Source organism: Aplidium turbinatum, chromosome 9, assembly GCF_918807975.1.
Source record: "Aplidium turbinatum chromosome 9, kaAplTurb1.1, whole genome shotgun sequence".
NCBI classification, from domain to species: domain Eukaryota; kingdom Metazoa; phylum Chordata; class Ascidiacea; order Aplousobranchia; family Polyclinidae; genus Aplidium; species Aplidium turbinatum.
This window is the reverse complement of record NC_137480.1, coordinates 25,154,640-25,182,180: the sequence shown is the minus strand read 5'-3', so window position 1 is coordinate 25,182,180 and position 27,541 is coordinate 25,154,640. Positions and strand designations below refer to the sequence as shown.

At 40.1% G+C, this 27,541-nt stretch overlaps 1 protein-coding gene across 1 annotated transcript; it reads left to right on the top strand.

Moving 5' to 3' along the window:
* Positions 1 to 381: 381 nt before the first annotated feature.
* LOC145777088 (kinesin-like protein KIF17) lies at positions 382 to 27,510 on the top strand. The gene is made up of 22 exons (XM_082588375.1): positions 382 to 539; positions 1,328 to 1,441; positions 2,444 to 2,542; positions 2,661 to 2,819; positions 4,175 to 4,321; positions 4,826 to 4,927; positions 6,094 to 6,283; positions 7,795 to 7,935; positions 8,345 to 8,513; positions 9,057 to 9,199; positions 16,661 to 16,770; positions 17,213 to 17,336; positions 17,591 to 17,643; positions 20,272 to 20,328; positions 20,574 to 20,621; positions 20,778 to 20,893; positions 22,311 to 22,530; positions 22,721 to 22,831; positions 23,782 to 23,932; positions 24,501 to 24,598; positions 25,027 to 25,159; positions 25,649 to 27,510. The coding sequence occupies exons 2-22, from the start codon at positions 1,397 to 1,399 to the stop codon at positions 25,864 to 25,866; spliced, it is 2,634 nt and encodes an 877-aa protein (XP_082444501.1). The 5' UTR covers positions 382 to 539; positions 1,328 to 1,396; the 3' UTR covers positions 25,867 to 27,510.
* The last annotated feature ends 31 nt before the right edge of the window (positions 27,511 to 27,541 follow it).

Sequence of the window (27,541 nt, the reverse complement as noted above, 5' to 3'; positions counted from 1 at the left end):
GTTCTCACATGATGCACTATTTCCATTGCAATGAGGCTCTATTGTTTAGTAACATCCCCAGAAGTCTGCATGTGACCTTGTTTAAGTACAAGCATTCTAAGCTTAATACGAAAGTAAGTTAATAATCCTGAAGTTCCGAACAATAATGAAACAAGCCCAAACATCACACGGAATAAAAACAGAAAACCAATACAGTCCAATATATAGCTTTTCTGAATTTTGTTTAGTGGTCTGCAAGACAATTTTAATACAAAAAGTGTGAAACAAACACAGTTGAAAAACACTGATAAACTTTGCAAGTCTGTTTTTGTAATTCAACTACTTATGGTGCATTTTAAATATATATTTTTTAACAAAATAACAAAACCTTTTTCAGGCAGCAACTTTTGTAGATATTTGTATATCATAATTATTCCCTTTTTAAAGAAAACTCTGCAACATGTCATAGACGTTGCATAAAAAATCTTCAACTTTTTTAAGAAAACGCCTCAACAACCAACCTGTTCTTCATCAACTGAGTTAAAACTGATTGTACAAATGTAAGTACCATCATTATATTGTACTTAATAAATGTTGTTCATTGTGTTTTTATGATCATTGCTGATTTATATTGAATTTCAAGTGTCATCGGCATGATCCTCTTGAAATCAGTTGGCAGCACTTATGTCAAGGCAATGACCGTTTTTCCATGAATAGAATATTATTTTATATCATATCAGTGAATACAATTTTTATCAGCATTTACAACTAGTATGAGTATAATATAGCATGATTTGTAGTGATTTTTTTTTTTTTTGAAATTTGTAGGTTACCAATGTTATGTTGCAAAGGTGTGGAATTTTTAATTAAATATTTCAACAGATCAGGTTCAGTTCTATCAGTGAGTTTAAATTATTGATATGAAACAAGATACGTTTGCACACACCACTGTTCAAAACTTAAAGCTTTCTAGAGTCCATGCATAAATAACCTAAGTGTTAGATTGGGAATTCTCAGAAAGAGTTAGAATAAAGATTTTACATAAGTTTGTAAAGTCATGAGACATTTCAATAAACACAGATGTTTGTTCTGTCATTCAAAAGTTTCTTCAAAGACAGGAATTGCAGTTATTTCTCATCTTGGTTGTAAGCTTTCAGCAGTGATATATGCTACATATCTCAAAACAGCTTATTAGTACTTCAATTTTGAAGATAATAGAGGGGTGTATTGTTATGAGAAACAATGGCAGTGTACCATTTTGACTTCACAGAATCATTTGTTACCAGCTTCTCAGTAACTTACTTTGAGTTTTTCCAACAATATTTTTGTAATGTGCATAATTATACAGATGTGCCAATCTCATGATGGGATTTATTCAAAACAAAGCATTCCATCACATTGAAAAGGTGATTTAAATATGTATGAGCCGGCTGAGGAAAATGAGGCTGTTAGCTCCCTTCCAGTAAGTGAATTAGGTTTTACAAACATCACTTTAGATAGTTATTATTATGGTTAGAACAAAGCAAAAGCTCATTTATTAAGTGGATGTAGTTAGATAGACATTTGCAAGATGCGGTGTATTTCGGTCAATAGTTGCATGTAACCTGAGCATAGATTTTGACATTCCTCTTAAAGCTAGCTAAGTTGTATATTTATTTATTTTCTTTTGTTGCAAATGAAAATCTGCCATGGCATTGAAGATAAAGCCCTCTCAGGTAACATATCACAAATGTATGCAGCACTGCAGCAGGTTTATTGGTAGCTTTTTCTGTAGGTATCTCATTGACAAATTCGTATAAGCCTTTAGTGATATTTTTTCAAAATTAATGCATTTTCTTTTTTCCTTTATTTCCTACAGTTCATCAAATAGACCTACTGGACAAGGTGTTGGTTGATAACTGCCTGTCTATTAAACGCCTTCGAAATGTTCATCTTGAACTTAATGATTAGATTTTCCTAAAAACTTTATTTTGAAGGTAGAATGTAGAATAGGTGAAAATCGGTTGATTTTAATTCATTGGAATGTAGTTTTTTAGATGTCAACTTGTAGAGATGGGAAGATCGTTCACGTAAAGTGTGTATTTGTTGACAACAATTGAACTTTATAACAAAGTGTTCTGTACACGGATTTAACTTTTTCAACCCAGTCTAACCCCAGTGGTTCTGCTATATTGCCATTTCCAGTTTCTTCGTTCAGCAACGTTTCTATTGTTACATCATAATGTCGTTTTGGTGCCCACATCCAAGCCAAAAAACATCTTTGTCTGTTACAACAAATCGGCTCAGTTGCTATTTTCCGTCGTGCTTGAAAAAAGGTGCTCTTTGCAGAAGAAAGCTCAGTAAAACAGACGCTTTATGCGGGTAACCTAATTCTGTGCGACTGAAATACCGACCTAGTTTACCAGTATAGGATCATCTCAATTTTCTAGCCTGGCTTTCACTGCACAATTGATTTATTTCACAGAAAGCGACGAACCTGTTTACAGGCAAGATGGCTGAGGCGGTCAAGGTCATCGTTCGTTGCCGTCCGGTCAACGAACGCGAGCGCAAGCTCAATTGCAAGGTTAGTACCTTGCTTTCTATTACTTCATTTGCAAAACAACTATTGTCTCCAAATATTCCATTGAATCGTTTGTGGTCTTGTGAATGTTGGAATGAGCTGATGCTTTGTTATCGCGCAGGTGATCGTGGACATGCAAGAGGACAGAGGGGTTTGCTTAATACGGAAGCCTGATGGGAACCACGACCAACCACCTAAACAATTTACTTTTGATGGCGCTTATTATATTGACTCTACTACTGAACAAATCTATAATGACATTGCCTATCCTTTAGTAGAGGTGAACCTAAAAACTACATTTTGTCTATGGCATATTTCTGCTTATTTGCTGACAACAAACATATTTGTTATTGGACAAAACAATCCAGGGCTGGCTTAACTTGCACCGTAGCTAGTTGTGCATTTCAAAAATGTAAATTTCAGCTTAGGTTATTTAGGTTGCCTCTGTATTCTTAAATGTAATTACATAATGATGAGTGTGTTTTGTTGCATTTCGTAAACGTATGGAAGTACCTCCTGCAGGGTAGGTTGCTTGTGGCGCACTTGATCCTTGCGGCTGGATTGACGGTTGGTGGTAGTGGTACAACAGATACCAATAGTTATTGTAACGTTTCATAAAGTCATCGATAACTTTTGATGTAGGCCTATGCGTGTGGAATTAGAACAGCACCGGAAACATACATCTTTTGTTCTTGCCTTTTCAATTATTTATTAAAGATACAAACACATTGAAGTACATACAACAACTTAACGTGGAAACAAAGACGTGTTTCATCTTTCCCCTGCGAACCAAGAATTGTGGTCATTGCCAATGCTACAGAGTCGAACCTTGAGGGAAAACGACACTCTTAAAAACCGTTGAGATTTTACAAATTTTTACCTCAACTAATGTTGATACTTATTACACAAGTTTACATGATTGCAAGATATGATCATATTTTGTGCCCAACTCCTCGTCTGCAGGGCGTTGTTTACCGTGGCGCCAACTTTTTCTTGTTATATCTCCACCGACAGAATAATCTTAACAAGTCACTTATGACCTCTTCATTATTACTTGGAAGCTCTGTCTGTTCACATTGTTACTTCCTTTGGTGTAATAACAATTAATTATTTATGAAGTCACAAAACAAGATCATGTTTCACTGCTCCTCATAAACAGTGGCGGTTATACAGATGTTTGTGTGGTTGTTTGCGTCTTTCCGATTGTATGACTCTCTCATGTTAACATTGTGATCTACTATTAATTATTTAAACTTTTTGTTTACGTACCATGCGAATGTTTGCAATAACATCAAATAAGCTGATATTCTTTCGCTTAACGTTGCCGTTATTTTAAAATGTAACAAATGTTTTCATTGCCGTTGTTAATACTTTACTTGCACGTTAACATTATCCATTCATTTGGTCTATTTTCTAAAGCACGAGAAATTACGTTAAATCTAATCCTAACTCATTTAAACCAACCCTGCAGATGGAACAAGTATTGCTACAACATTTATTGCCTTGCCTTGGCCTGGACGTTATTTCTCTTCCAGAAATCTAAAAAATAAATAATTCAACTCAGGTTATAGATGTCACATTGTTCGACTCTGGGGTTGATCCTTGCGGCCTCAAAGTTACTTGTTTATTGCGCAGGGAGTTGTGGAGGGGTACAATGGAACGGTGTTCGCATACGGTCAAACTGGATGCGGGAAGTCCTTTAGCATGCAGGGAGTCGATAATCCCCCCACCCAGAGGGGCGTCATTCCCCGAGCATTTCAACATATATTTGAAAGCATTGCGGTAATAATGTAGAAGCTATATACTGTGTTTTGTGTTTTAAAACATCCTTTAACTTTTTAACACCATTGTACGACTCTCAATACTTTCTTAATTACCGAAGTGTGGTTGTTACTGCCAATAGACTTGTGTGGTTACTTACTGTATGAAGACCTATTTGTGCCTCTACCTCAGGGTTAAGCAGACCTTTGACGACTGAGATGAAAAAGCCGAAAAAAGAACTCGTATTTCTGTGGGGTAGTGAAATGTGTAGTATATAATATATTTTGAATTTGGTAAAAGTTAGTGTTTTTCAGGGCCAAATCTTTCAGCTAATATCTGCTGACAGACAAATCTTGTTGACAGAACTATCTCCCATGCAGTCGTGAACTCTCACCTAGCATCCCATTCCAGACAACAATTCAGTCGCTTTTTACATTAATCCAACGTCTATAGACGTTGGATCAATGGAAAGAAACGACTGAATTGTTGTCTGGGATACTTATGCAGCTTGAACACTTTGTGTAGGTTGCAGAAAACACCAAATACTTGGTCCATGCTTCTTACCTAGAGATCTACAACGAAGATGTGAGAGATTTACTCAGCAAACATATAAAAGAAAAACTAGAGGTTTGTAGTTTGTGCAAATATACTTTGTACTGTGCAACAATTGTCGCGATGGGTGTTGTGTCTTACAGCTTGTTGGAGAAGAACTTTAATAAATCAATCACTGCAAAATTACACTTAAAACATTTAATTTCGATTACAGTGGTAATTAAAGTAAAAAATCATTCCTACTGTCACATTTTATATCCCAATGCAACGGTTTCAAGTATTGTTTTGTCGCTTTTATTGTTTTAAAACAATGCACATTTCTAACAAGGAAACAATGGGGCGGTTTTCACAAAGTTGACGACTGTTTAAGAAATCGCGTCAACACCGAACGTTTCCCGATTGCGACCTGGCTCGTGCTGGTTATACAATCATATCAAGCATCACTTGTCTGTGCTTACCGATCGTTAGAAGTGCTTCGAGACAATGGATGACAGCGTAATCCTCTCCTGCGCACGCCGCTTCAAGCGATTTAATTCCATTAACTGACTTGTCATGACACGGCCTTCTCCCGACTCGCGCAATCTCGACAATAATTTACTTTTTCAGTTTTGGGTTCCTTTACTAGACTTACCAGTTTCGCAATACTTTATTGTCATGAAAAGTTTGTGTTTTCAAAAAGTACCGAATGTGTTCACTTCATGAATGGTGTGCCACGCATTCAAAAGTTACCTTCTGTTCTACTCAAACGATTGTTGTGTAAATCAGTGGTGCTTGACCTTTTCCTTGTTGGCATTATCTCGAAATCGTTCTCGCACCCCCCTTAGAATGGCTGAAAAGTAATAGGTAGCCGCATACAATTCAGATTATTTATTGGTTGAAACATGGTAAACAAACATAGCTTCTTACGTTATTTTATAACTAACAATAATAATTCTATACCCCCTGGGAACAAGTCTCGCACCCCGTAGTGATGAGTGCACTTCTGTTTAAGAACCCCTGGTGTAAATTGTTAATTTTCATGCGTAAATCCCAACTGCTGCTGTGATTCATACTAATTATATACTGTAAATTCTTATGGCAACTTATCGTTACTTGCTCTTCCACACTAAACCTCAGAAACAAATATAGCAACAATGGTTTGGACGTGGTTGCCATGGTTACAACAAAGATACGCTTACGAGCGCCTGCAATGTTCTCTGCTATGACGTCACATAAAGTCATGTTTGTGTTATGCTTCCTAGTTAAAGGAGCATCCCGATAAGGGAGTTTACGTGCGGGACCTGTCCATGCAGAGGGTGAGTAATGTGGAGGAGTGTGAAAGAGTCATGGAGGCAGGATGGAAGAACAGAGCGGTGGGAGCCACATTGATGAACGCTGACTCCTCTAGATCCCATTCAATATTCACAATCTACTTGGAAGCCTGCGACACGGGTACGTCATAGTGTGAGGCTACAGACTGAGCAAAAACTAGACAAATACAATCACTAGTACAATGAAGTTTTTTAAAGTTATGTGGAGTAGCAAACATGGAGTTACAAAGTAACGGACTGCGGAATATAACATACATCGTTGCGACACATAGGGGCGAGTTTAACTGATGGAGGACCCCGGGGAACGTTTAGATCGGGGGCCCCCGTGCAAAAAAGTTTTTTGTACCTCGTAACTTGGAAGTCACCCACAATGTTGCTAATGCCTTTACGCCAAGCTCAGTTGCCACCTTGTGACTAAAAATTAACCTTGAAAAAAAAGGAGGCGTTTTGCAGAAACTTCAAAGGCTAAAAGATAATAATAATATCACAAAATCCTATTATTCACGTCGGGGGCCCTTTAAAAGGGCGCCCGGGGCAACTGTACCCTCTGTCCCCCCCTTAAATCCGGGCCTGGCGACATATTGTATCACTTGCGCATCAACTTATCATTATTTGGATTGATTGGAGATGAACATCTTGACTTCAAAAGGAACATCTTGCATGTGCCATCAGTTAGTGGCGAACCAGGGACCTTTGTCTCTCGTCCAAACACTAACCTACTGGTTCAGCTAACCAGTTATTTGTATGCAACTATTCACTGCTTTATTCATGAATCAAATTTAATAATTCATCAATTTATTAATCCCAAAACGATTTCAACCTTGGATAAAGTTTTTCGTTTTGTTCCCTAGCTCAAATTCTAGCAGGTATTTCAAATTATTTGTTGTCATGCATGGGTTGTAACTGATGTGGGTTCATGTTTGTGCTTTAAACTTGTCAATTTTGTGAGAAGTTTTACTCCCTGCTATCCATAATACACGAATGGAATACAAGATTCGAGTGTAGATGTTTCTCCAGAATTCAGAGAAGATAGTTTTTGCATTTCCAGGCTTATGCCTTGTGGTTGTGTACTTGAACTATTAGGATGAAAAGGCAAGGAAGTCCATATTAAAGTAACTTGCGTTCTTCTGGTGCCTATAGGCTACTAGGTTACTGATGTTAAAAATGATACCTTATTGATTGTTAAAGATTCTTTTATTACCGACGAAGTCCACATCGGTAATGCGTGTTTATGCTCTTCAAAACTGTGTTTTATGAAAGGTGCAATGTTGGTGTTGTTTTTGCTTGTTTTTGTCCTTTCTGCCTATGATGTTGGTGCATGTTGAAATAACCAAGACATGTCGCAAATGAGAGACGTTTGAGATCGCTTTCGACCTTTTAAGATAACTTGGTAATGATCTATATACAATAAGCGCGGAAAATTTTCTTAACATCAGCTCTGGTTTGTATTGATTGAGGTATTGAAAATATAGTTTGGTTATGATCTGTGTCAAGGAGTAAGTTACTATGAAATTACTACTGGTTACTGGTTAGTGACAAATTGAAATGTGTTAAATAATTTTGTTAGTTTTATCAAAGACACTATCTTCTGCACGTAGTTGTTACATTGTGCTACCATGCTGCTTCTTCCAGGCATAGACGGTGATGATCATATCAGGGCTGGCAAGCTCAATCTTGTCGATCTTGCTGGGAGCGAACGCCAATCAAAGACCGGATCAACTGGAGAGAGGCTGAAAGAAGCCACCAAGATCAATTTGTCTCTGTCGGCTCTTGGTAAGTTTATCAAGTTGGCTGAGGAAGATTTTAAAATCGTTTGAGTAGTCATCTTTTAACAAGTTTCCAAAGTAGATTGATGTTCTGCTGATGTGACCCTGTCTGCAAAGCTTGGTTTCGCTAGTCCCCATCTCGATCTCTCCGTTATGCTCTTTAAGATTCTTAGATAGGCATGCGAACAGTCGAGAACTCGTCAGATATGTCCTTACCACTTTGCAATGTAGCCGAGTTCAAGAAACTATCGATCCACAATCTGCTTAAAATTCCAAACTATCATTATTATCTGAGCATGCGACCTGACTAACTCCTGAGCATGCGACCAGGACATGCTTTGTCCCCACGATTTTAGGGGACCGCTAGGAAACTGTGTACGATTTTATGCATTTCATTAACATCAACTACATTCCAGGTAACGTTATATCAGCGTTAGTTGATGGAAAGTCGAAGCACATACCGTACCGTGACTCAAAGCTGACCAGATTGCTACAAGACTCTCTTGGGGGAAACACAAAGACATTGATGGTGGCCTGTCTCTCCCCTGCCGACAACAACTACGATGAAACTCTAAGCACATTGCGGTGAGTGGGAGGGGATTGTATCAAAGTTGATCACTTTGGCCTGCTCGACCCCAGGCTTGTTGTACAATGTGGTTAAGTCCCCTCGAACTTTGAGATTACTAAATGCAACTTTCTGAACGCCAGAGCACGAAACGAGCCTCAAATAAAAATGACTTTCAAATGTATTGAATGATTTCGAACATTTTAGTTGGTGATGTTGAAAACGCTTTTCAGTTACCAGTAAATGCGATATGCGGATGCATCTTGCCAAGTTATATCCAAGGAGGTGTGATACTAATGATATATTATACCTCCCTGGATTGTGGATGTGGTTGATGGAAATATGGAAATTCGATCAAGAAACAAGAACTAGTGGCTGTACTTGTTATTGTCACACGCCTATGCTCATTTTCATTGTGTTAGTGCTACTCATCATCATCACCATCCAAGTTCGGTTTTGCCCCCACTACTGGGGTTGGCCACTGGATTACAGTAATTTTGTGTCTGTGTCTTCCCGCTTTCCATCGTTGCATTAGAATGAAATCATCATCTTCATCTTCACAGCTATGCGAACCGAGCCAAGAACATCAAGAACAAACCTCACATCAACGAGGATCCCAAAGATGCTTTGCTCCGGGAGTATCAGGAGGAAATTAAAAAGCTCCGTGGACTCCTAGCTGGACAGTTGGGTCCGGATGGGATCAAAGGTAAGGGATTAAACCGAACTCTTTGATTAATCGAGAAAATGTCTTTTCCAGCAGTAGTTGCAACTTTCATCTGATGAATACGAAACTAAACGCAGAAGCATACACAGATATAATTGCTTCTGGAAAAGATAGTAATAGTGATGAACACTCAAACTTTTCAGCGTCCGAGGAAATGTTAGTTTATACGTATCTAATCCCGAACGTCCCTTCTACAAACGGGAAGATTGAATTGTTTAATTTTCAGTATTAGTAGGGTCAATATGCTGACCAACCCGAAAAAAATTGCAAGAAAACGTTTTTTGGTGTTTTCCAATAGTTTTCGGTTCAGAGAACAACATATCAAAAGTTTTCCAAAATTCGAGCGTCACAAAGGGTCTAAATATTACGTAATTCAAGATGGCCGCCATTTTACCGAAATACTCGTATATAGGTACCAAATCCAAAAAAACACTGATTCTTAACCAATAAAAATGGCAAATTTAACTATAAACTGCATTACCCCAGTAATCTTAACAGTTAACACCAGAGGTTCCCAACCTTTTTTACACCGTGGCCCCTTTTGAAAATTTTGAAAAATCAATGGCCCCTCTATTTTATCAACCTTTTGAAAAAATTAAGAAACGTCATTTTAATTAAAAAACTTGTTTATACAGAAACCGGTACTTAGAATGATAAAATGATATAAATACAACACACAATAAACATGATAATACATTAATTAGTTATTACATATGCAGTTAATGTGATGGTTGAGCTTGTTTTTGCTGTGGCATTGTCTTAATTTCTGGTTTGGCGGTGGAAAGAGCAGGCCGCATGTCATATTGAATATCCTTGTTGAAAAACCCACAGATTTGGGCAAAATGTACTAGTATTTTTATTAAATTTTAATTTATTTTTTTTGTTATGTAGTGTTGGAGTGGACTTAGAGATAATAAATTAAAAAAATTATTATTTTTCAAATGTTTCTAAGGCCCCCTTGAAATAGGCTCATGGCCTCCAGGTTAGGAACCCCTGGTTAACACAGTACTCTAACGTTCACTTTTGACGTCATCTATTACATCATCATGACGTTTTCACCTATTTAGGCTACACGAATATATACAAGTTTAAAGTATTTGGAGATATAGTAAAAAAATACGTGTGCGAAAGATTGACTTACAGAAAACTTAATCAGTTTGCCTCATCTCTGATGACATCAATATGCCAATGTCTTCATTCATATGTTGTTTATTCACACTTTTCCATCACTAAATACGTTCAAAAAAGACTTTGATATACCAGAATTCACGAAACTGTTTTATCAGGTGTGAGTTATAAATCAGTCATCAGTATCTTTTAGAATGGGTGCATTGTTAATATTTGCACAGTTGTCGTCCTGGTAAGGACCACATGCCCTTGTACACTCAAGTTTATACTTCTTACAATCGCACCTGAGTGTACTGCACCCAGTTGAACAATTACAGTTAACCATTTTTAGTAGAGCGTCAGGAGCAGGGTTTTTGTCCTTCATCACTGGTAATAGTTTATCCCCTTGAATTTTCCATCCCCATTTTTCAGCGTCCATGTGAGCACTTAGGCCCATCCATGCCATCACTTGCAAGTGGCAGCGTAATGAATGGTACTTCAATGCGTATTCTGTTGGCGGCAACTGCTCAGGCGTAACAAATGTGCCTGATGTCACAACTTTTTTGCAAAGATAGCCATCACGTAATAATGCGAGCGAGTCAGATGTTGTCCCATTAAATAGTGATACTAAAGCCTTACATTCAGCACTTTCTACACCTTGTTCAGAGTGTAGTGCACAAAAAACATTTGAGCATGATCGCAATACAGAGTCTCCCTTGATAACTTTTTGAAACACTGATTTTTTTCCAACACCAAAGATTCTGGAAGATGTATCACATTCTGTAAATGCATGAACAAACAACAGGTCAGTGCAGACCAAATTCCAAAGTAAATCTTTCAGAACTCTGATGTTGTAGATAGTTGGCTTCCCATTGTCTGATCGGAAGTGCAGATCTTTACAGTCTACATCACCATAGTAGAGAAGCAGAATAAGGAGATCTGTATCCTCTCCAATGAGCGTGGTGTTTCTCAGTTTAGATGAATCCACCGTTGCTCGTACTATGTCTACATCTGCATCCCCTTCTGCTTTCACAACATAACAGTCACACTATTTTAGTCAAGTTGATATCATATCAACGAGTGACTGCTTGTTGGTATCATTTGACAGGAAGTCTTGCTTCACCCAACAAATTTGGTAGATTCGGTCACATTGACTTTCTAGCAGCAGATGTCTTCCGTCTTTGGTGTGCGTTATCCTTTGTACTGAAAAGCAGCTGGGCCAGATGAAATTTGTGTGGAAATGCTTAAAGCTCTAGACGAAGAAGGAATAGACATCATATGGAAGCTCTTAGACAGAATATATGAAAGTGGTGTGATTCCTGAGGACATGTTGAAATCAGTATTCATTGCACTACCCAAAGTTCCAGGAACACTTGATTGCGACAAACATCGCACTATTAGTCTGATCTCACACACTGTGAAATTGCTGCTAAAGATCATCCTCCAACGCTTAAGAAGGCAATTGCTTCCAGAAATAGGGGGCAATCAATTTGGCTTCATGAAAGACAGGGGAACAACCAACGCAATCTTCACGATGAGAATGCTTGGTGAAAGAGCAATCGAAGTCCAGCAAGACCTATATCTAGCATTTGTAGATTTTAAAAAAGCCTTCGATAAAGTTCGTCACGAACAGCTTTGTGAGATGCTGAACAACATTAACGTTGATCACAAGGACCTGCGCATAATTAAGAATGTGTATTACCAACAACAAGCTGCAGTTCGCCTACCTGAAGGTCTGTCTAGATATTTTGAAATTCAACGTGGGGTCAGACAAGGCTGTGTGATGTCACCAGATCTGTTTAACTTGTATAGTGAAATGATTCTCAGAGAAATAGAAGGTATTGATGAGGGAGTTTTAGTGAACGGCATCTCATTAAACAATATTCGCTATGCTGATGACACTGTGCTCATAGCGACATCCCCGGATGGTTTACAAACACTAATTAACAAAACTTCAGACATCAGTGCAAAATATGGAATTGAAATTAATGACAAAAAAACAAAATGCATGACTATCTCCAAACAAAGTCCTGAACCCCACTTTGTACTTCACCAGGGAGGCAACACAATTGAACAAGTGTCTTCTTTCAACTATCTTGGTTCTCTCTTAACAGCGGACGCACGATGTAAGAAAGAGATACGAAGAAGAATAGGCCTAGCTAAAGACGCTTTTAATAGACTACGACCTATTCTATTGGATCGCAAGCTTTCTATTCTTCTGAAGGTGCGACTTCTCAAAGTGTTAGTGTGGTCTGTTCTCCAGTATGGTTGTGAAACATGGACTTTCAACACAGAAACTAGGCGTAACATTGAAGCAGCAGAAATGTGGTTTTACAGAAGAATGCTCAGGATTTCATATACTGATCACATCACAAATGCAGAAGTTTTGAACCAAGTACATCAAGATAAGGAACTATTGAACAACATAACTCAAAGGCAACTCAAATTTCTCGGTCACATTATCAGAAAGGAAGATTTCGAAAATCTCTGTCTAAGCGGCCGCCTTCTCGGGAAACGTGCTCGTGGCAGACAAAGAACAACATTTATATCCAATTTCAATACATCAATCAGCCAACCAAGAACACTTTGGGACACTGCGCGACAAAGGGAACACTGGAAAAATTTACGAACTGAGCATCTAGTTCATCAAAGGCCGCATCGGCTATGATACTGTTGATGATGATCCTTTGTACTGGGCCCTCCATAACTATCGCAAACGACAGTTGCTTTACCATACAACCCAGTTGTGAAAGATACGTAATCATCCACAATTGAACTATATGTGCATCCTTCTGTCCATTTCAGTCGATGTAAGAGAGGACCCCCATCTAGAACGTAGTGCTCTGTCTTTGATGCAGTCCGAAGAACAGCACTTTCCACAGAAGCGGCATAGTTCCGTATTGCTTCCAGAAGGGCAGGTTTGCCTGGCTTGCGTAATAGATTTTGAGCTTCAAACAAAGATGGTGAATATGGGCAGAGTTCGTACTGCATCACTTCATCCAAGCTTAGGTCTCCAGACTGCGACGCAACCATAAACCTCTGAAACAGGAGTGATGGTTCTATCAATCGCTCATCTGCAATCTTGATTGCCTTCGCTGATGCCAATGTTTTCACCTTTGTGTTCCGTCTATGTGAATACGAAAATATCAACTAGCCATCCATTTTGGCAACAATTTCCATACCAACAGCAAAAAGGTTGTGTACATTCACGTCAGCGCCAGATTTCATCCCAGTAATGATATTGCGCAGTGTGATCTCATCTTTAAATGGGCTATAGAGTTCGAGTGGAGTAGCCAGTTTAGTCCGTTCTACTGTGTCCCTTGAAATTCTTGCTGAAGTTTTCTCTTTGGCTGTTCACTGCTTGTATATCTCATATCACAAAACTCTTGCATAGCACAGTACGCAGATGATACAGGAGACGACATCGTCCAGATGGTCCGCTGATGTTCCGTCATTCCACTGCCTCGTGTAAGCCTCCCAGTACTTTTCAGTGATCTCGTTAGCGTCTGTTCGATCACCAAGTCGCAACCTAGTCCAGCCCACAATTTGTCACTTCGCCGAATGACATGGTATCCTTGCATGAACATCTGAAACACATCAAGGTGTTCAATCTCTAAGACAGTAATCGTTTGGAGATATAGGTAAGCTGACTTCAGATAATTTGGGTGACCCGCGGCAGCAAATACTGGCAGAGAGTCGGATATGGTATGGAGATGCATTTCCCATGATCCAGTGCGATCGGCCTCGATAAGTTCTCGGACAATTCCCAACATGGCAAATCTCAAACTCTGGGTCACATTCAATGATCTCTGAGACAATTTGGTTGGTGAGACACTATGGTCTACTAGGAGATGTCCTCGAAGCGCACGCTGCACAGCCTTTCCCTTCATCATGTGTACCACAGCATTCTCGCCATAGCTTGTTTCTAGGACTTCCTTCAGTGCACTTCCCTCCATCAATGTCCTGATGGTACCCAACAGATTCATGAATGTATGGAAACTACCAAGTAACAAGACAATTTCTTTTAGTGGACTTGAGTCTTCAACTTCGTTAACAATTTCAGAAGCCTTCCAAAATAATGGCTGATCAAAAGTTATAACAGGTGGAATATTGTGCCTTGTTGCGAACTTACAGGTGAAGTCAAGTGTGGCTAGAATACATGTTTTGTCACCGGGGTACATATCGATCATTGGTAGGAAGAGAACAGATGATTGACCTGGATGTTCACGCCTATTGTACATTGTGTTGATCATTCCTTAATAGCTAATCTTCTATAGCATTATATAATTTCACGTTTGCACAGTGTAGCTACCTGTCTTGTTCAACTTCACTAAATTACAAGTTTTGTTCCATATTTTAGTGTCTCAGACCTCTAAAAAGAAGTTTTTTGGAAATATTTCTATTTCTGAAGAAGATAGATAAGACTTCACTCTTGCAACAGATAGAAACTTTGCCCTTCTGCATCTTTTAAGACCAGTTTCACCTTTCTATCATAATTGGTTCACAAGTTACGGCAATTTTTTGAAATTTGACCTTTCTGTGACCTTTATCGGCCCCGGGCTCGACCAGTTTAGCGGGCAACACCCCCAAACCAGTTTTAGGCCATTTGCCAGGTTTTTGGAGGGGGATTTTTTTAGAAAAAAAATTTTTTCAGTCCACCCTAGTAATAATCGCTCAGTAAAACTGCTTGCTTAGAGGCGGCTATCTCTTACAGGCATCATGACATAATAATGACGTCATAATATTAATTGTAACACAAGCAAAATCTATCTATTTTCTATTATAATGGAAAAATAGCAACACTAGACACTTATTTTATGAATTCATTGTCAACAAATTATGGATAAACAGCTATGTTGGTTCACAATTGACAGTCCAGAGAGATTTTTTACCTGCAATAGGCCACTTTTTGTGACGTCATATTTCAGACTTTGTGATGCTCAAATCTTGGAAAACTTTTCATATGTTGTTCTATTGAGGTTAAGCCAAAGGAAAAATCAATAAAACGTTTTCTTGCAATTTTTTTCGGGTCAGCCCATATATTTCCTATTTTGACCCTACTATATTGTATTTTTCTATTGCATTTTGAGAACTGTGATAACATATATTTGTACCATCACTTTAATGTTTCTAGCCCTGGAAGACGACGATACGTCAAACGATGCAGGTTTTTAAATCGTTTTGTTAGATGCAACATCTACATCCGGGATGTTGTAAACTTGTAATAAACATTAGCGCAATAAGTTTCGGTTAGTGGTTGGTGGCAAAGTTCGCATATTTTCCCAATGTTGATCGACCATCGTAAAGCGATAGCAACTCGACAGAAAAAAGTTTGTGACGTGGATTTTACACAACTACAAAGAAGTATTCTAAATGGAAACAAAAGTTGAATATTTGGTCGCGCGGTACAATTACGCGGTACAATTACGTTTGAAAGAGGCCATATTCATCAGCAGGCAAAATCCAAAAATCAACAACCTTGCCGAAAGGGAAGAACTACGTCACCTAATCTACTAACAACTGATTCAACAAAATTTCACTACAATAGCGCCTAACAGCACAGAAACTCAACAGCCGGCAGCCTCAAGCTAAACCAAAGAGCATGAAAGCCACATGAAAGAACCACTCACTGAATTCAACACCATTCGTCATAGCACATGACTAGGGAACTGTGTTCCGAAAGCTCGTGTAATTCGATATTGCCACAACTAACTCGCAGCATCAGGCTTAAAAAGATCGTTAGAATCTACACAGTGAAAAAAGTTGAATATTTTTTGATATTCGATGATCTTTGTTGCTGTTTAAATTGGAACAGTAAGCACATTTGAACAGCGAGAAATCACTCTGTTGTGTATGTACCACTTGCTTTAGCTTTAGTGCAGACTGGCCTTACCTAAACGTTTTCACTGCGCAGTAGTTGTAGTGCATACACAATATAGGTCTACATGTTGCACATGGTCAATGTGTACAGTGGTAACAGCATCTGCTTTGAACAGTACCTAACGCAATCAACAAAATGTACATTCCTACTCTCTGTGCATTGCCCTTCAAAATTATTCTCGATTTTAGATCGAGAATAACTTTTTGATACCAATTTCACCAACTCTACTTAATGTTCATAAAATTGTTATCATTTACAATTTACATCACAGCAGGCTTATGGTCAGCTTTGTGAGCTTTACTTGAACTGTTTGATTTTGAACTGTTTTCTTTCGTGTTAATATCTGGAATGTGATCAAAGCATTTCCTTGTCCAACTGCCACAGTGTTAAATTGCGTGATATTTTCATCGTCGGTCAAAGTTTGTTGGTTGTTGATGACGTTTCAAATCTTCCAGCTTTGTTGGAGGGTCAGTCTCCTCTTGCTCGCCCTAGATCCGATGTCCAGATGTCATCCAAGTCTGACTCCTCCAACCAATCATCAGAGCAGTCCGATAATTTGAAGCAGGTAAATTTTATTGAAACTTTTCTTTATAAAAACTACAAGATGAACTCGTGGTCATGGTTCGTTGGTTATATAACTGAGTGATGAAGCGTCTTATTGGCGTTCGAAAGGTCTCCAGTTCGACCCTCACTATGGCTGCGTCTTGGTGAGGCACTTGATCCAATGTTGGAAGATGGACATGAAGATTGACTTCCTTAACTTTTTCTCTTCATCTGATTTTTATCCAACATGACATAATCCTAAACATGACGAAATAGAAGGCACTATGAAAACGAAGTTGTTTTCATACACTGCATGCCCACAGGATACTTCACAGCTTATTGTCGAGAATAACAAAACGTTTCAGTTTCTGTGTTGCTGGTTGAGCATTTTCAGTCGCGTGTCACACATAGCAACATGCGATTGAAGTGGAGTCTACTGTAACTAAGTTTACTTTCGTGTCAAGGAGTATGAGGACAAGATACAGCAACTGAAGCAGCAATACGAAGCGGAACAAATGAGCAACGCAAAGTTACAAGAGGATATGAACAAACTCCGGAGCCAGTACGATCAGCATCTGTCGCAAACAGGTACAGTATTGTCATTTCTGGTCGTGATAAAATATGTATCTTTAGACTTTTTTCCTTTTTGTTATCATTATTTGGTATGACAAGCAAAGTATTGGTGAATGTCTTCATTCCTTGAATAGATTTTAATCGATTACATTGTTTTGCTGTGCTGTGATTGTAGTAATATTGCAAGAAACTATTTGTTGTTGAAAACCAAATTACTCATGTTTGAAACCGACAAAAATAAAACGCTAACCTACAGCAGTTCTTTGCAGCTGCAGCCAGTCAACTTCAACCCAGCGTGCCTTTGGAAACAATACAGAAAGAAGTGAGTTGTGTAGTTGTCAGCCAGACGAATGGTGTCTTGATTTAGTGGGGAATAAAGTTGGAGTGATGGTGACACAAAATGTTTTTCTTTTGTTATCTTTTGAAAATATTCCACCTGAACATTTAGTCGAAACAGATGTGGAAGTCAGTCACTTTAAACCATGTGTGTTGTAAAGTTTAGCATCTTTGAACTTGAAGTTGTTCATAGGCAGATTCTTGGGGTCCACGTCTTTTAGGTGCAGACAGTTAGGTGCCTGCCGAATAGGTGCGCACACTGGCGTCAGGATATTTAGGTGCTATTCGGTGTGCCAAATTATACTTGTAATGAGTAACTTAGCTGTTGCAAACTAACAAAATATCGTCATTGCAAGCTGACTATGGTAGGCTAATCTTATACAATAATCTGCTGGTTATAATTAGCAAATAAGCGTTTGTTTAATTCATCTCGATTCGAAAAGCATTTCAAATGCCCCCCCTTGAGAAAATCATGCGTCTGCACTGTCTGCAGTATTACCATTTAGCACCTAATGAAATAGACTTTACTGGGAATAGCACTTAAATAACCGGACGCCACTGTGCTTTGCACTTAATAGTTGTGGGGCGATGTATGACTGACACAATTTGTTGGGAAACTGAAATAACTTGAAGGCAACGCGCAAAATTGAAGACAGTTGCGATGACAAACCTCACTTTGGTTCGAACTGCTCCTCAAGTCTTTCTTCATCCAGCTCGCTCGCTTCTCTCAGTTTGATGACGAAAGCAGCGACGTCACCAGCTCGTCATCGTCGTACGACCAATCCGATTCGGATGACGACAACGCCGATTCCGAAAGCGAACGCACGACGAAGGCGCGCGTCAGTGACGTTAGCACGCTGATGAGTGACGCAATGAGTGTGGCGGGATCGGGCGAAAGTGACGTCATGGTCTATCGTCAGTCGGCCAACTTCATGCTCAAGTTGTCCGAGTTGATCTACAACCATGCGCTGGAGGTCTCGGTCAAGAAGTCCATCCACGAGATGCCGGGGCTAAGGAGAGCGGCCAGGGAGATAGCAGTAGGCCGCATTGCGTGTTGTGATGGCCCTGCATGTCACAATGGGGCGTTCCCCAGTCGCGATGTTGCTCGGTCGTGGTCGATGTTTGGAAGTGCAGCTCATGGTGTTTTCTTGATGACGTCACAATAACTTTTTATGCGCGGAACAACAGCTCTGGAATGGATGTCCACTAACCCAGAGCCGATCTGAATTGTGCTTTATCAGTCACAAAGTGACAAATTGTTTTGCAAGGCATTGTAGATCTTGCCTGTCTTTCTAAAAAGCATCCCTTTGTATCAAACGTTGGATGATTGTTTTGTTTTGTCAAGAATATTTTTGTTAATAAGGTTTGTTAACGTTTAACATCCGTCGTTGCATGCAATGGTTGCTTGCAGTGGTTGCTTGCAGTGGTTGCATGCAGTGGTTGCTTGCTGGTTGGTCGTATCCCATCTTGAAAGATTGGTTCTTTTCACATTCAAGGACCAATTTTTCTGCCGGAAATAGCATCAATTGTGAACAATGTGGAGCGTTTTCGTACGAAAAACGTCCAGTGACGGTTTATTAACGTTACAGAAAGGCTACACCGTAATGTTACAGGTTTTGACGTTGTTTCTATGTCTTGATTGTGACTATTGTGTGTCATCTTCATTGTGGTCTTTGAGGTTTAGTAACATTGAGATCAAGCGGTCCAACTTTCATAAATTTTTTATGAACTCGTCCGCCCCGATGGCTCAATTGGTTAGCGCGTCACTTCTGGAACGAAGAAGCTTCAAGATCAATAGCGGCGCTGGTTCGACTCTCGGGGTGTGCGCTTGAGCAATGCACGTTAAGGGCTGCTCTCCATTCAGCGGCATCTAATGGATGGAATAATTCCCCGACAACAAGCCTTCAACAATCGGAAACTTCACTCTGTCAATCTCGGTGACCGGGCCTGTGCCAGTGATTCAAAGCCTCTACAAGTATGCGAAACTGCCAGGATTAAGCTCTGCAAGGAGCTTTCCCAGTCCGAGGATAAAGATTCAATCAATCAATCAATCAACTTTCCAGTAGTAGGCAAAAGATTCTAATGATCTATCGGAACGTCGTAATGGTTCATAATTTTTCGAAGAAAATTAAATAGACATGACAAGATAACTTCACTCAGAAAGCATTGACTTTTAATGTTTTTTTCATCATGCCTAATTCTTTTCTAAAATATATATAACACAGCATACCTTTGTGAACCAGACAGCAAAATCTTTCATTTTTACATTGATTCAAAGTCTGCAAACGTTGAATCAATGTAAAAATGAAGGACTTTGCTGTCTGGGAATGTCACACACCTCATTGATAGCCTGTGGAAGCTGGTTTTTTTTTCGGTCATTTATCGGTCATTGACCGATTTTTTAGCAAAATGTCTGAAAAAAATATAGTCAATTCGGTCAAAATGTCCGAAAAAGTGCATTAAAGATGCGTACAATTCTAATGATATTGTGAAAATGGTCGAAATATTTTCATCAGAAAAAATGACCGAAATAAATAAAAAATGACCGAATTTTTTCAAGTCATTTCGGACAACATTGTAACGCTCATTTCTTTTTGCTTTCTGTTTCTCATAGCTTGCGTCCTCAACCGCATCAACCTCCGATGCAGGCTTCTATGAGTCTTCTATCGAGGTGATTACGTCACTGTCGTATCAAACTCGTGTTGTCGCGTTGCAAAAGTTAAAATAAACTTTTTATTTTAAGCTTTGTTCCGTTGTTGCAGTTGATGTTTTCACAATCAGGCTTTTATTTTAGGTGACTATTTTTTAAGTTAATGCAACTGTAACAACTTACCATTGATCTCGCACTAAGGCAATGGTGCAATTATACACTCGATATACAGTAGTTCCAAATTTATAAAATGAAATTTTTTTCAGGGAAAAGAAAATGAGCTACGAGCCTCACAAGAAATGCCTGCTGGCCAGGTTAGTATTCCACCGATCTTTCTTTCGGTTTCTGTTCAGTGTTTTGCAATTTTTCCTCCTCAGAGCTAAACCGAAGCTTGGTGTGAGAGAGATTGTCTTTTGTTGCTCATTTCCGCCACTTAATGGTCACACTAAAGCACCTTTGTTTAACGTTAGGTGGCGCAATATATCGGCAGTCAAGCTCAGGGCAGGAGATTCAGTGCTGTACTCGATGATGACGAAAGAGATAACAAGGATGACGTCATGAACCAACACGAGGAGGCGCTGAAGAGGTACAGTTGTGGGTAGGCACTTTTACATCACCCACTCGTCGAAGAGTGCCTGCTTTTCAATGTGAAATTGTTTTGTGTTTTAGTCACAATTTTCCTTATAAACTCCATTGATTGCAGTCACTAAGCTCCTTCTTGCACTCAGTTCAGTTGCAGAAGAAAAAATAGTATTAGCAGAGGGTGGGAATCGAACCCACGAAATCGAAATTACTACTCCTCTGCCCTAACCATTAGGCAACGGTGGTTGTGGTGAAGCATTCAGTTGAATTTCTTTGTATCAAAAATTTTCGATCAGAATATCACGTGTCGAGTCACGTGACTGAAATCAGCTGAATCGCGAATGAACATGTCACGCATGATTGCGTACCTTTTCGACTAGTGGGTAATGTTAAAGTGCCTACCACAGTTGTGCGTTGTCAAAGTTCAATTTCCTAAACTCACGAACTCATGCAACGTTCGAAACAAATTTTGACTTTGTAGTCAGAGATCTAATTGAGCATGGAGGTTGGCTCTACCTGTAAAGACCTGTAAACCTACCTGCTAAAAACCTAGTCGAGAGTTGTTATGTGGTAGAAGATTTCCGTTGAAAATGAGAGGAAGAATTTATATTAGTTGTGTGAGATCTGCAATGCTGTACGGAAGTGAGACATGGTGCTTACGGGAAAACGAATTGGCGATTTTAAGAAGAACTGAGAGAGCGATGGTGAGAGCAATGTGTGGTGTAAAGCTGATGGACAAAAGGAATACCGAAGAACTTATGAGCTTGCTTGGGTTGAATGAGAGTGTTGATAAGTTGGCAAAAGCGAATGGAGTGAGGTGGTATGGGCATGTTTTGAGAAGGGATGAAGATGATGTTTTGAGAAGAGCGCTGGAGTTGCGAGTGGAGGGTCGTAGAAAACAAGGAAGACCAAAGAAAACATGGAAAAAGCAAGTTGAGGAAGAAAGCAGCAAGGTGGGCTTGACAAGAGAGGACGCGCTAGACAGATCGATGTGGAGGCAGGGTGTGAAGATGATTGCGGCACTTGGAGGTGAATCCGGCCACCCTCGGTAACGGGGACATCACCGGATTAAAACTGGACTACTACTACCTGTAACAGAAGCTGAAACTTTAAATGAATTCAAACCTCGCTTGAAAACGTTCTATTTCACTGAATATTATGACTGAAAGTACCGTATTAATTATCACCATTGTCATGTACAGCGCCCAGGAGCATAGTTTGACTTTGGATGTGGCGCTCTATAAATATTGTTATTACCTGGGCTCTTCTATTGCTTGTATTTTGCGGCAAACATACAGCCTTTGCATCAGAATGACGGCTGGTGCCCCACTTGCATTTCACGCATCTCGCTTCACTACTGCCTACAGTGTTGCCAAGCTACACCGCAGCAAACTTAATCCACTCTGATGGTTCATTCTTAGACTTCAAATGTTGCAACAAAATATGGTTGGTGGAGAGAAGTCACGTGATGAGGCAGCGAAAAAGAGGCGGCAGTCACGTGCCAAGCACGTGGACGAACGAAAGCGGCGATTGGCTGAAGCGGCGAAGCGTGACGATGACGACACAATGCTTGATGTTTACGACAGCATTCACAATGACATGAAGTCGAAGGACAAAGTGATTAACAAACAGAAGAAGCAGGTATCGAACCCAGTCCCCTTGTGCTTCATATTTTTTTATGTAAACCCGTTGACGGGAAAATTTAAAAGTTTGATAACTTTTCGATTTCATCGCTACGGAAGCGATTCAGCGCATTCCTACCTGAATGCAATCAGAATACGAGTGACAATGCATTAAATAGTTAATAATGTACATTTACCGCCAATCACAGGTTGAAAGTTTGAAAATGGAAATCGAAGATTTGAATTACGAGTTTGAAAGAGACCGAAGCGAGTATCTGTCGTCGATACGAAGACAAGAACAAGAAATTGAACTTTTGCAGGTGACGCCTTTCGAAGGGATTATAGGTCCAATGCCAGTCTTGGGGTATTTCGGGCCCTGTGCGGAATATGCTTTGCGGGCCCCAATGACAATGATCCAATTCAGTAGCGTGGCTAGGTACTTTGAAAGGGGGGGGAGGTGGTTTGACGGTCGGCGGGCGAAGCTTGACGACGTGATCGCCGAAGGCGACACCCAGTGGCGGGGGTCTGGGGAGCCTCCCCCCAAAAAAATTGAAAAATTACTTTGAATTTGGGGCATTCTGAGAGCATGTTCAACAAAAAGTTGGGTATGAATATAGCTGTAAAATGGTGCTCTCCGGTGGCATAGCAAAAGGATAAGATTAGGCTTTCTTCAGCATTTTTCGGAAATAAAGCTATGTCTCTATGTTGAGTCTGCATGCAACCTATTTCGTGCCCTGAAAAATTCGTACCCCGATTTCGTACCCTGAAATCGGAGTAACAAAATCAAATTTCGACCTATTTCGTCCCCTGAAAATATCGAGAGAAATTTTGAAATGTTTGCGACAACTCCGATCAGAGACTTCGGCTATGTTGTTTTTTTTCTCGATCTTTTTAGGGTACGAAATGTTCAGGGGACAAAATAGGTTGCACCCGTTGAGTCTCTATTTTTTCTTGTTGGTAATTCCTTTGTTGTATTCACTTGTTGAATTTTTCCATTGGAAATGATAAAATTACTGCATTTTCTGAGTAAATTGCGGGCCCCCTAATTTGCGGGCCCTGTGCGATCGCACGGTTTGCACACCCCAAAGACCGGCACTAATATGTCGTGTGTATGTTTTGTCACTGGAGGTTTTGTTTAGGACTTGCACCACAAACGATGCGTGATCTGTCATGACTGTGGAAAAAAGTAACAAGTGGTGTACTGTCATGCTGTGCATTAAGTGTGGAGTTGTTCTGAAAATGCTGTCTTTTTATCAATCAATATTCCCAGGGTCTAATTGCAAAGATCCATCCTACCGTTCGTCGGGATTGTAACTATAGCAACCTTGACCGCATCCGATCGGAGTCCAGATACGATGAGGATCAAGGAAGATGGATTCTTCCCGATCTCACCATCTCAAAGACATCGCTTCCTTCTCCAGGTGACCAAGATAGCTAAATGTATCCCGTAGCATAGCAAGTTCAGGCGAGCTTGAAGACCAGCCGTCCTTCTATGGTATTTGTGTCATCCATTACATGCCATCTTTAATATCTTCAACCGGTCATCCCAGTGCTGCCAGACTGCCTCACATATGTTTCCATGCCAGTGCATCATTCGCTGTTCTTAGTCAGATTGTAACAATCATTTTTTCACAATCGCCATTTCTCCTCTTTGATCCTCCATTTGTTCTTTTGGCATTGATGTCCACTCCATGACACTGAAGCCTTAACGAAGTTGACAAACAAAACCCCATCGAAAGCATGTGATTGTGATTTGGCGAGCGCTTTATGACTTGCCTGAAGGTGGAAAAGAAGATTGGATTTCTCTTTTTAAACAAGAACTGATTTAACTTGTTCACTATTTTTAAGTTGCCTCAAAATTTGTGTTTGCCAATAACATGTTATTTATGGCGGCTGATATGCGAGTATTTGGACGCTTAGTCGACGCTGTTTGGCAGCTTAATGATGCTGGTATGAAATTACTTATTATTTCGTGCACTTGCATCACAGGAGCAAGGAATGGTTCGAAAGCCAACTTTGTACCGGAGTGTAGTACCTCAACGGGGTATTCCCCTCCTTCGAGCAGCTCAGCCGAAAGTTATTCCCAGGTACGAGAATTTATGAAGTGTATTGAGGGGGGGTTCGAGCCAGGGAACCCTAGTTTATATTGTGCAAAGTTCTACTCAGGTAACTTCACTAAAAGGCAATGAACAACTGACACACCTTGCCAGCACGTCTTCTGGTTTGTTTCTAAAGTGATGTTGCTGAAAACAAGTTGTTCAGTCACAATGTGTTACTGAATTGATCTATTTTGAAACGCGCTTTTCAACTGCACAGGACGAGAGTTGGACCAATATTACTCTATCTGGTTTGCTTACATGGGAAGCTGCTAGCCGACTGAGTTGTTGACGCATATTATTTCACCTCTTTCTTGAAACGCACTTCGATAAAAGACGAAACTCGATCGTGTTGTTTGCAACAGCATTAGAAGCTATCACCGGTGTCGTAATACTTGATTTTGTTACTATGGCAACAGAGGAGCGACGAGGATCGATACCTGGCGAAGCTGAACCGCGGAAAGAACGAGAGCATCGCTTCCAATTACTTCGCGCCGAAGCGTCACGTGAAGCAAATCATCGCGTCCTCCCACAACGAGTCACCCAGACACGGTGGGTTGTTGTTCATGACGTCACGACAATCATGTCGGTTGCGTGGCCGAGTGGTGAGAGCGTCTGCGCGACGTGGGTTCGACACCGCTCCAGAGCACCTGGCTATGTCATAGCAAGACACGTATTTGCATAATAATGGAAGCAGCTGTCTCGATGAATGTCCCTTCGCTGCTTCCTGTCTGTTGTTGCATCTGTGATCGCAGTGTTGCCTACTGTATGATTTCGCAATGGGCGCAAAATAAAGCATTATTATTATCATTATCATCATAGAAGTAATTGACATCATAGAGGCGACTAAAAGGCTTTTGCTAATGGAGCTACCTGCAAATGCTACCACCTCAGGGGAACCTTTAGGCTGCTGCTGTAATGTGCACACTCCTGTGGCAGCAGATGGCGACAATAGTTTCACTTTATGATTTGGTAGTTTGAATTGAACAAAGAAGATAAGTTTGTGTGAAACACGTCAATAATTCGATCGTTTGTTTGCAGGTCGGCATCACAATGGGTCCAGTGGCTCCCCCACCTTCAACGGTCATGTCGCCAATGGGGATAAAATTCCATCGCAGGTTATTGGTTTCCCGTACCCTACATCCTACGCAGGGTTTGATGACTTTTCAAGACGCCCCCACAAACTTGAGTCCTTGCGCCCCATCTCTCCCAGGACAAGAAAAAAGAAGAAACGTCACGGGGGTCTTGACCCCATGTAAACCAATTTTTGCTTGAGCGCTCGCGTTTGCATTATGACCCGCGTGGGACTATCACCCATCGCAGCCGATGTATTTATTGTAGGAAATAAAGAATTGATCATCTCCCCTGTCGTCGATTCTTGCTGTTTGTTCTTTCCGGTCACTTGGGCGAAAGGCTGTCGCCTGGTGGCTTGTACATTTTTGTTATTCTACCATTTGGTGGGGTATTGCTTTTCATTTTTCAGCTTTTCATTTGTTGGTTTGCAACTCCTGCACGCCATGAGTGGTTGCTGAAGTAAATGTTGATTCTTCCAAATCAGCAAGCCAAGCTTTGTTCTTATTTTTATATTTTCTTAAAAGGTCAAGGAACACAAACGTTTTTGTTTTGTTTTAATTGAACTGTCTATAAAAGTTTCAACTCTTGTTTGTTTACTGTGAGTTATTCTTTGAAAGATTGTTATTCTATGTGTGAACAAATCCTCAACACTCGTGTGTGCCCACATCGGGTTTTATTGTGGAATATTTTAAAGTTTCTTGTCTAAAAAATGTTCCAAATGTTTATGAGGAATTTAATAATTAGAAATATCCGGCACCAATGGTTGTCAGTTACACCGCAAGCTTATAACATCAGATAGCAGACAAGGATTTTACATTGCAGTGATCAGTGGCGTAGCTAGGGAATGTGCCGCCCGGGGCGGATTCAGATTCTGCCGCCCCTTCAAGAAAAAGCATGTGAAAATGAAAATTTTTTAATTGCCTTAAAGTGGAATTATTGTATGTTTTGAACCAGTAGCGTAGCCAGTAATTTTGAAAGGGGGGGTTTTAAGGGCCGGCGTCCTCGCCAAAGACGCCACCCAGCGGCGGGGGTCTGGGGGGCCTCCCCCAGAAAATTTTGAAAAATTACTTTGGATTTGGTGCATTCTGAGAGCATTTTCAACAAAAATGTGGGTATAAATCGCCTAGTATAAATATTAAATATTCCTGTAAAATGGTGCTGTCCGGTGGCATAGCAAAAGGATAAGATCATGCTTTCTTGGGAATTTTTCGGTAACTTAATAAAGCTAAGTCTCTATGTTTTCTTGTTACTAATTCCTGGCTGAGATGTTTGAATGTTTGGTATTGGCAAAACTCGCTCTTTTAATGCAGTTTCGCTTAAAATTAGGCAAACTTTGTTTTAAAGACATAGAGACTGAAAGTATCACTGTCAATATCGTGACGTCACATGCATGCCAAAGGGGAGGTTGTAACCCCCAAACCCCTCTTCCCCCTTGGCTACGCCACTGTTTTGAACGTTGCCATTCTGTTTGCTTTTATTTTCCGTGTACTTTTGCATTATCAACAAAAAAAAAAAAAACGTCCTGTCTAAAAGTGCCGCCCCCCAGACGTGCCGCCCGGGGCGGTCCGCCCCCCTTGCTACGCCACTGGCAGTGATGCATCATCTCATTCAGCAAAACCCTAAAGGCCAATACGCCATTTGCAATTATTTTCGCTACTTTCAGCCGCGAAATCACATGATGCAACTGGCATTTACCTATTTTTGGTAATTTTTGTTTTATCTTTTTTGAAAGAAATGAAATGAGTTAATATCTCACTTTTTTACCAAGACATTGTAGGCTACTTTATGATACCAAGAATTTGTGATTCAATACACAAGGTTGAGCCATGCTTTATTGTTGTCTCTCTTTTCGTCCAATTG

Excerpts from the sequence above, each read along its gene's own strand:
- LOC145777088 (XM_082588375.1), top strand. The coding sequence starts at position 1,397 with ATGTATGAGCCGGCTGAGGAAAATGAGGCTGTTAGCTCCCTTCCA. Across the intron at positions 4,322-4,825 it reads ATATATTTGAAAGCATTGCG|GTTGCAGAAAACACCAAATA; the intron begins GTAATAATGTAG and ends CACTTTGTGTAG. Across the intron at positions 17,337-17,590 it reads TCAGCATCTGTCGCAAACAG|CTGCAGCCAGTCAACTTCAA; the intron begins GTACAGTATTGT and ends AGTTCTTTGCAG.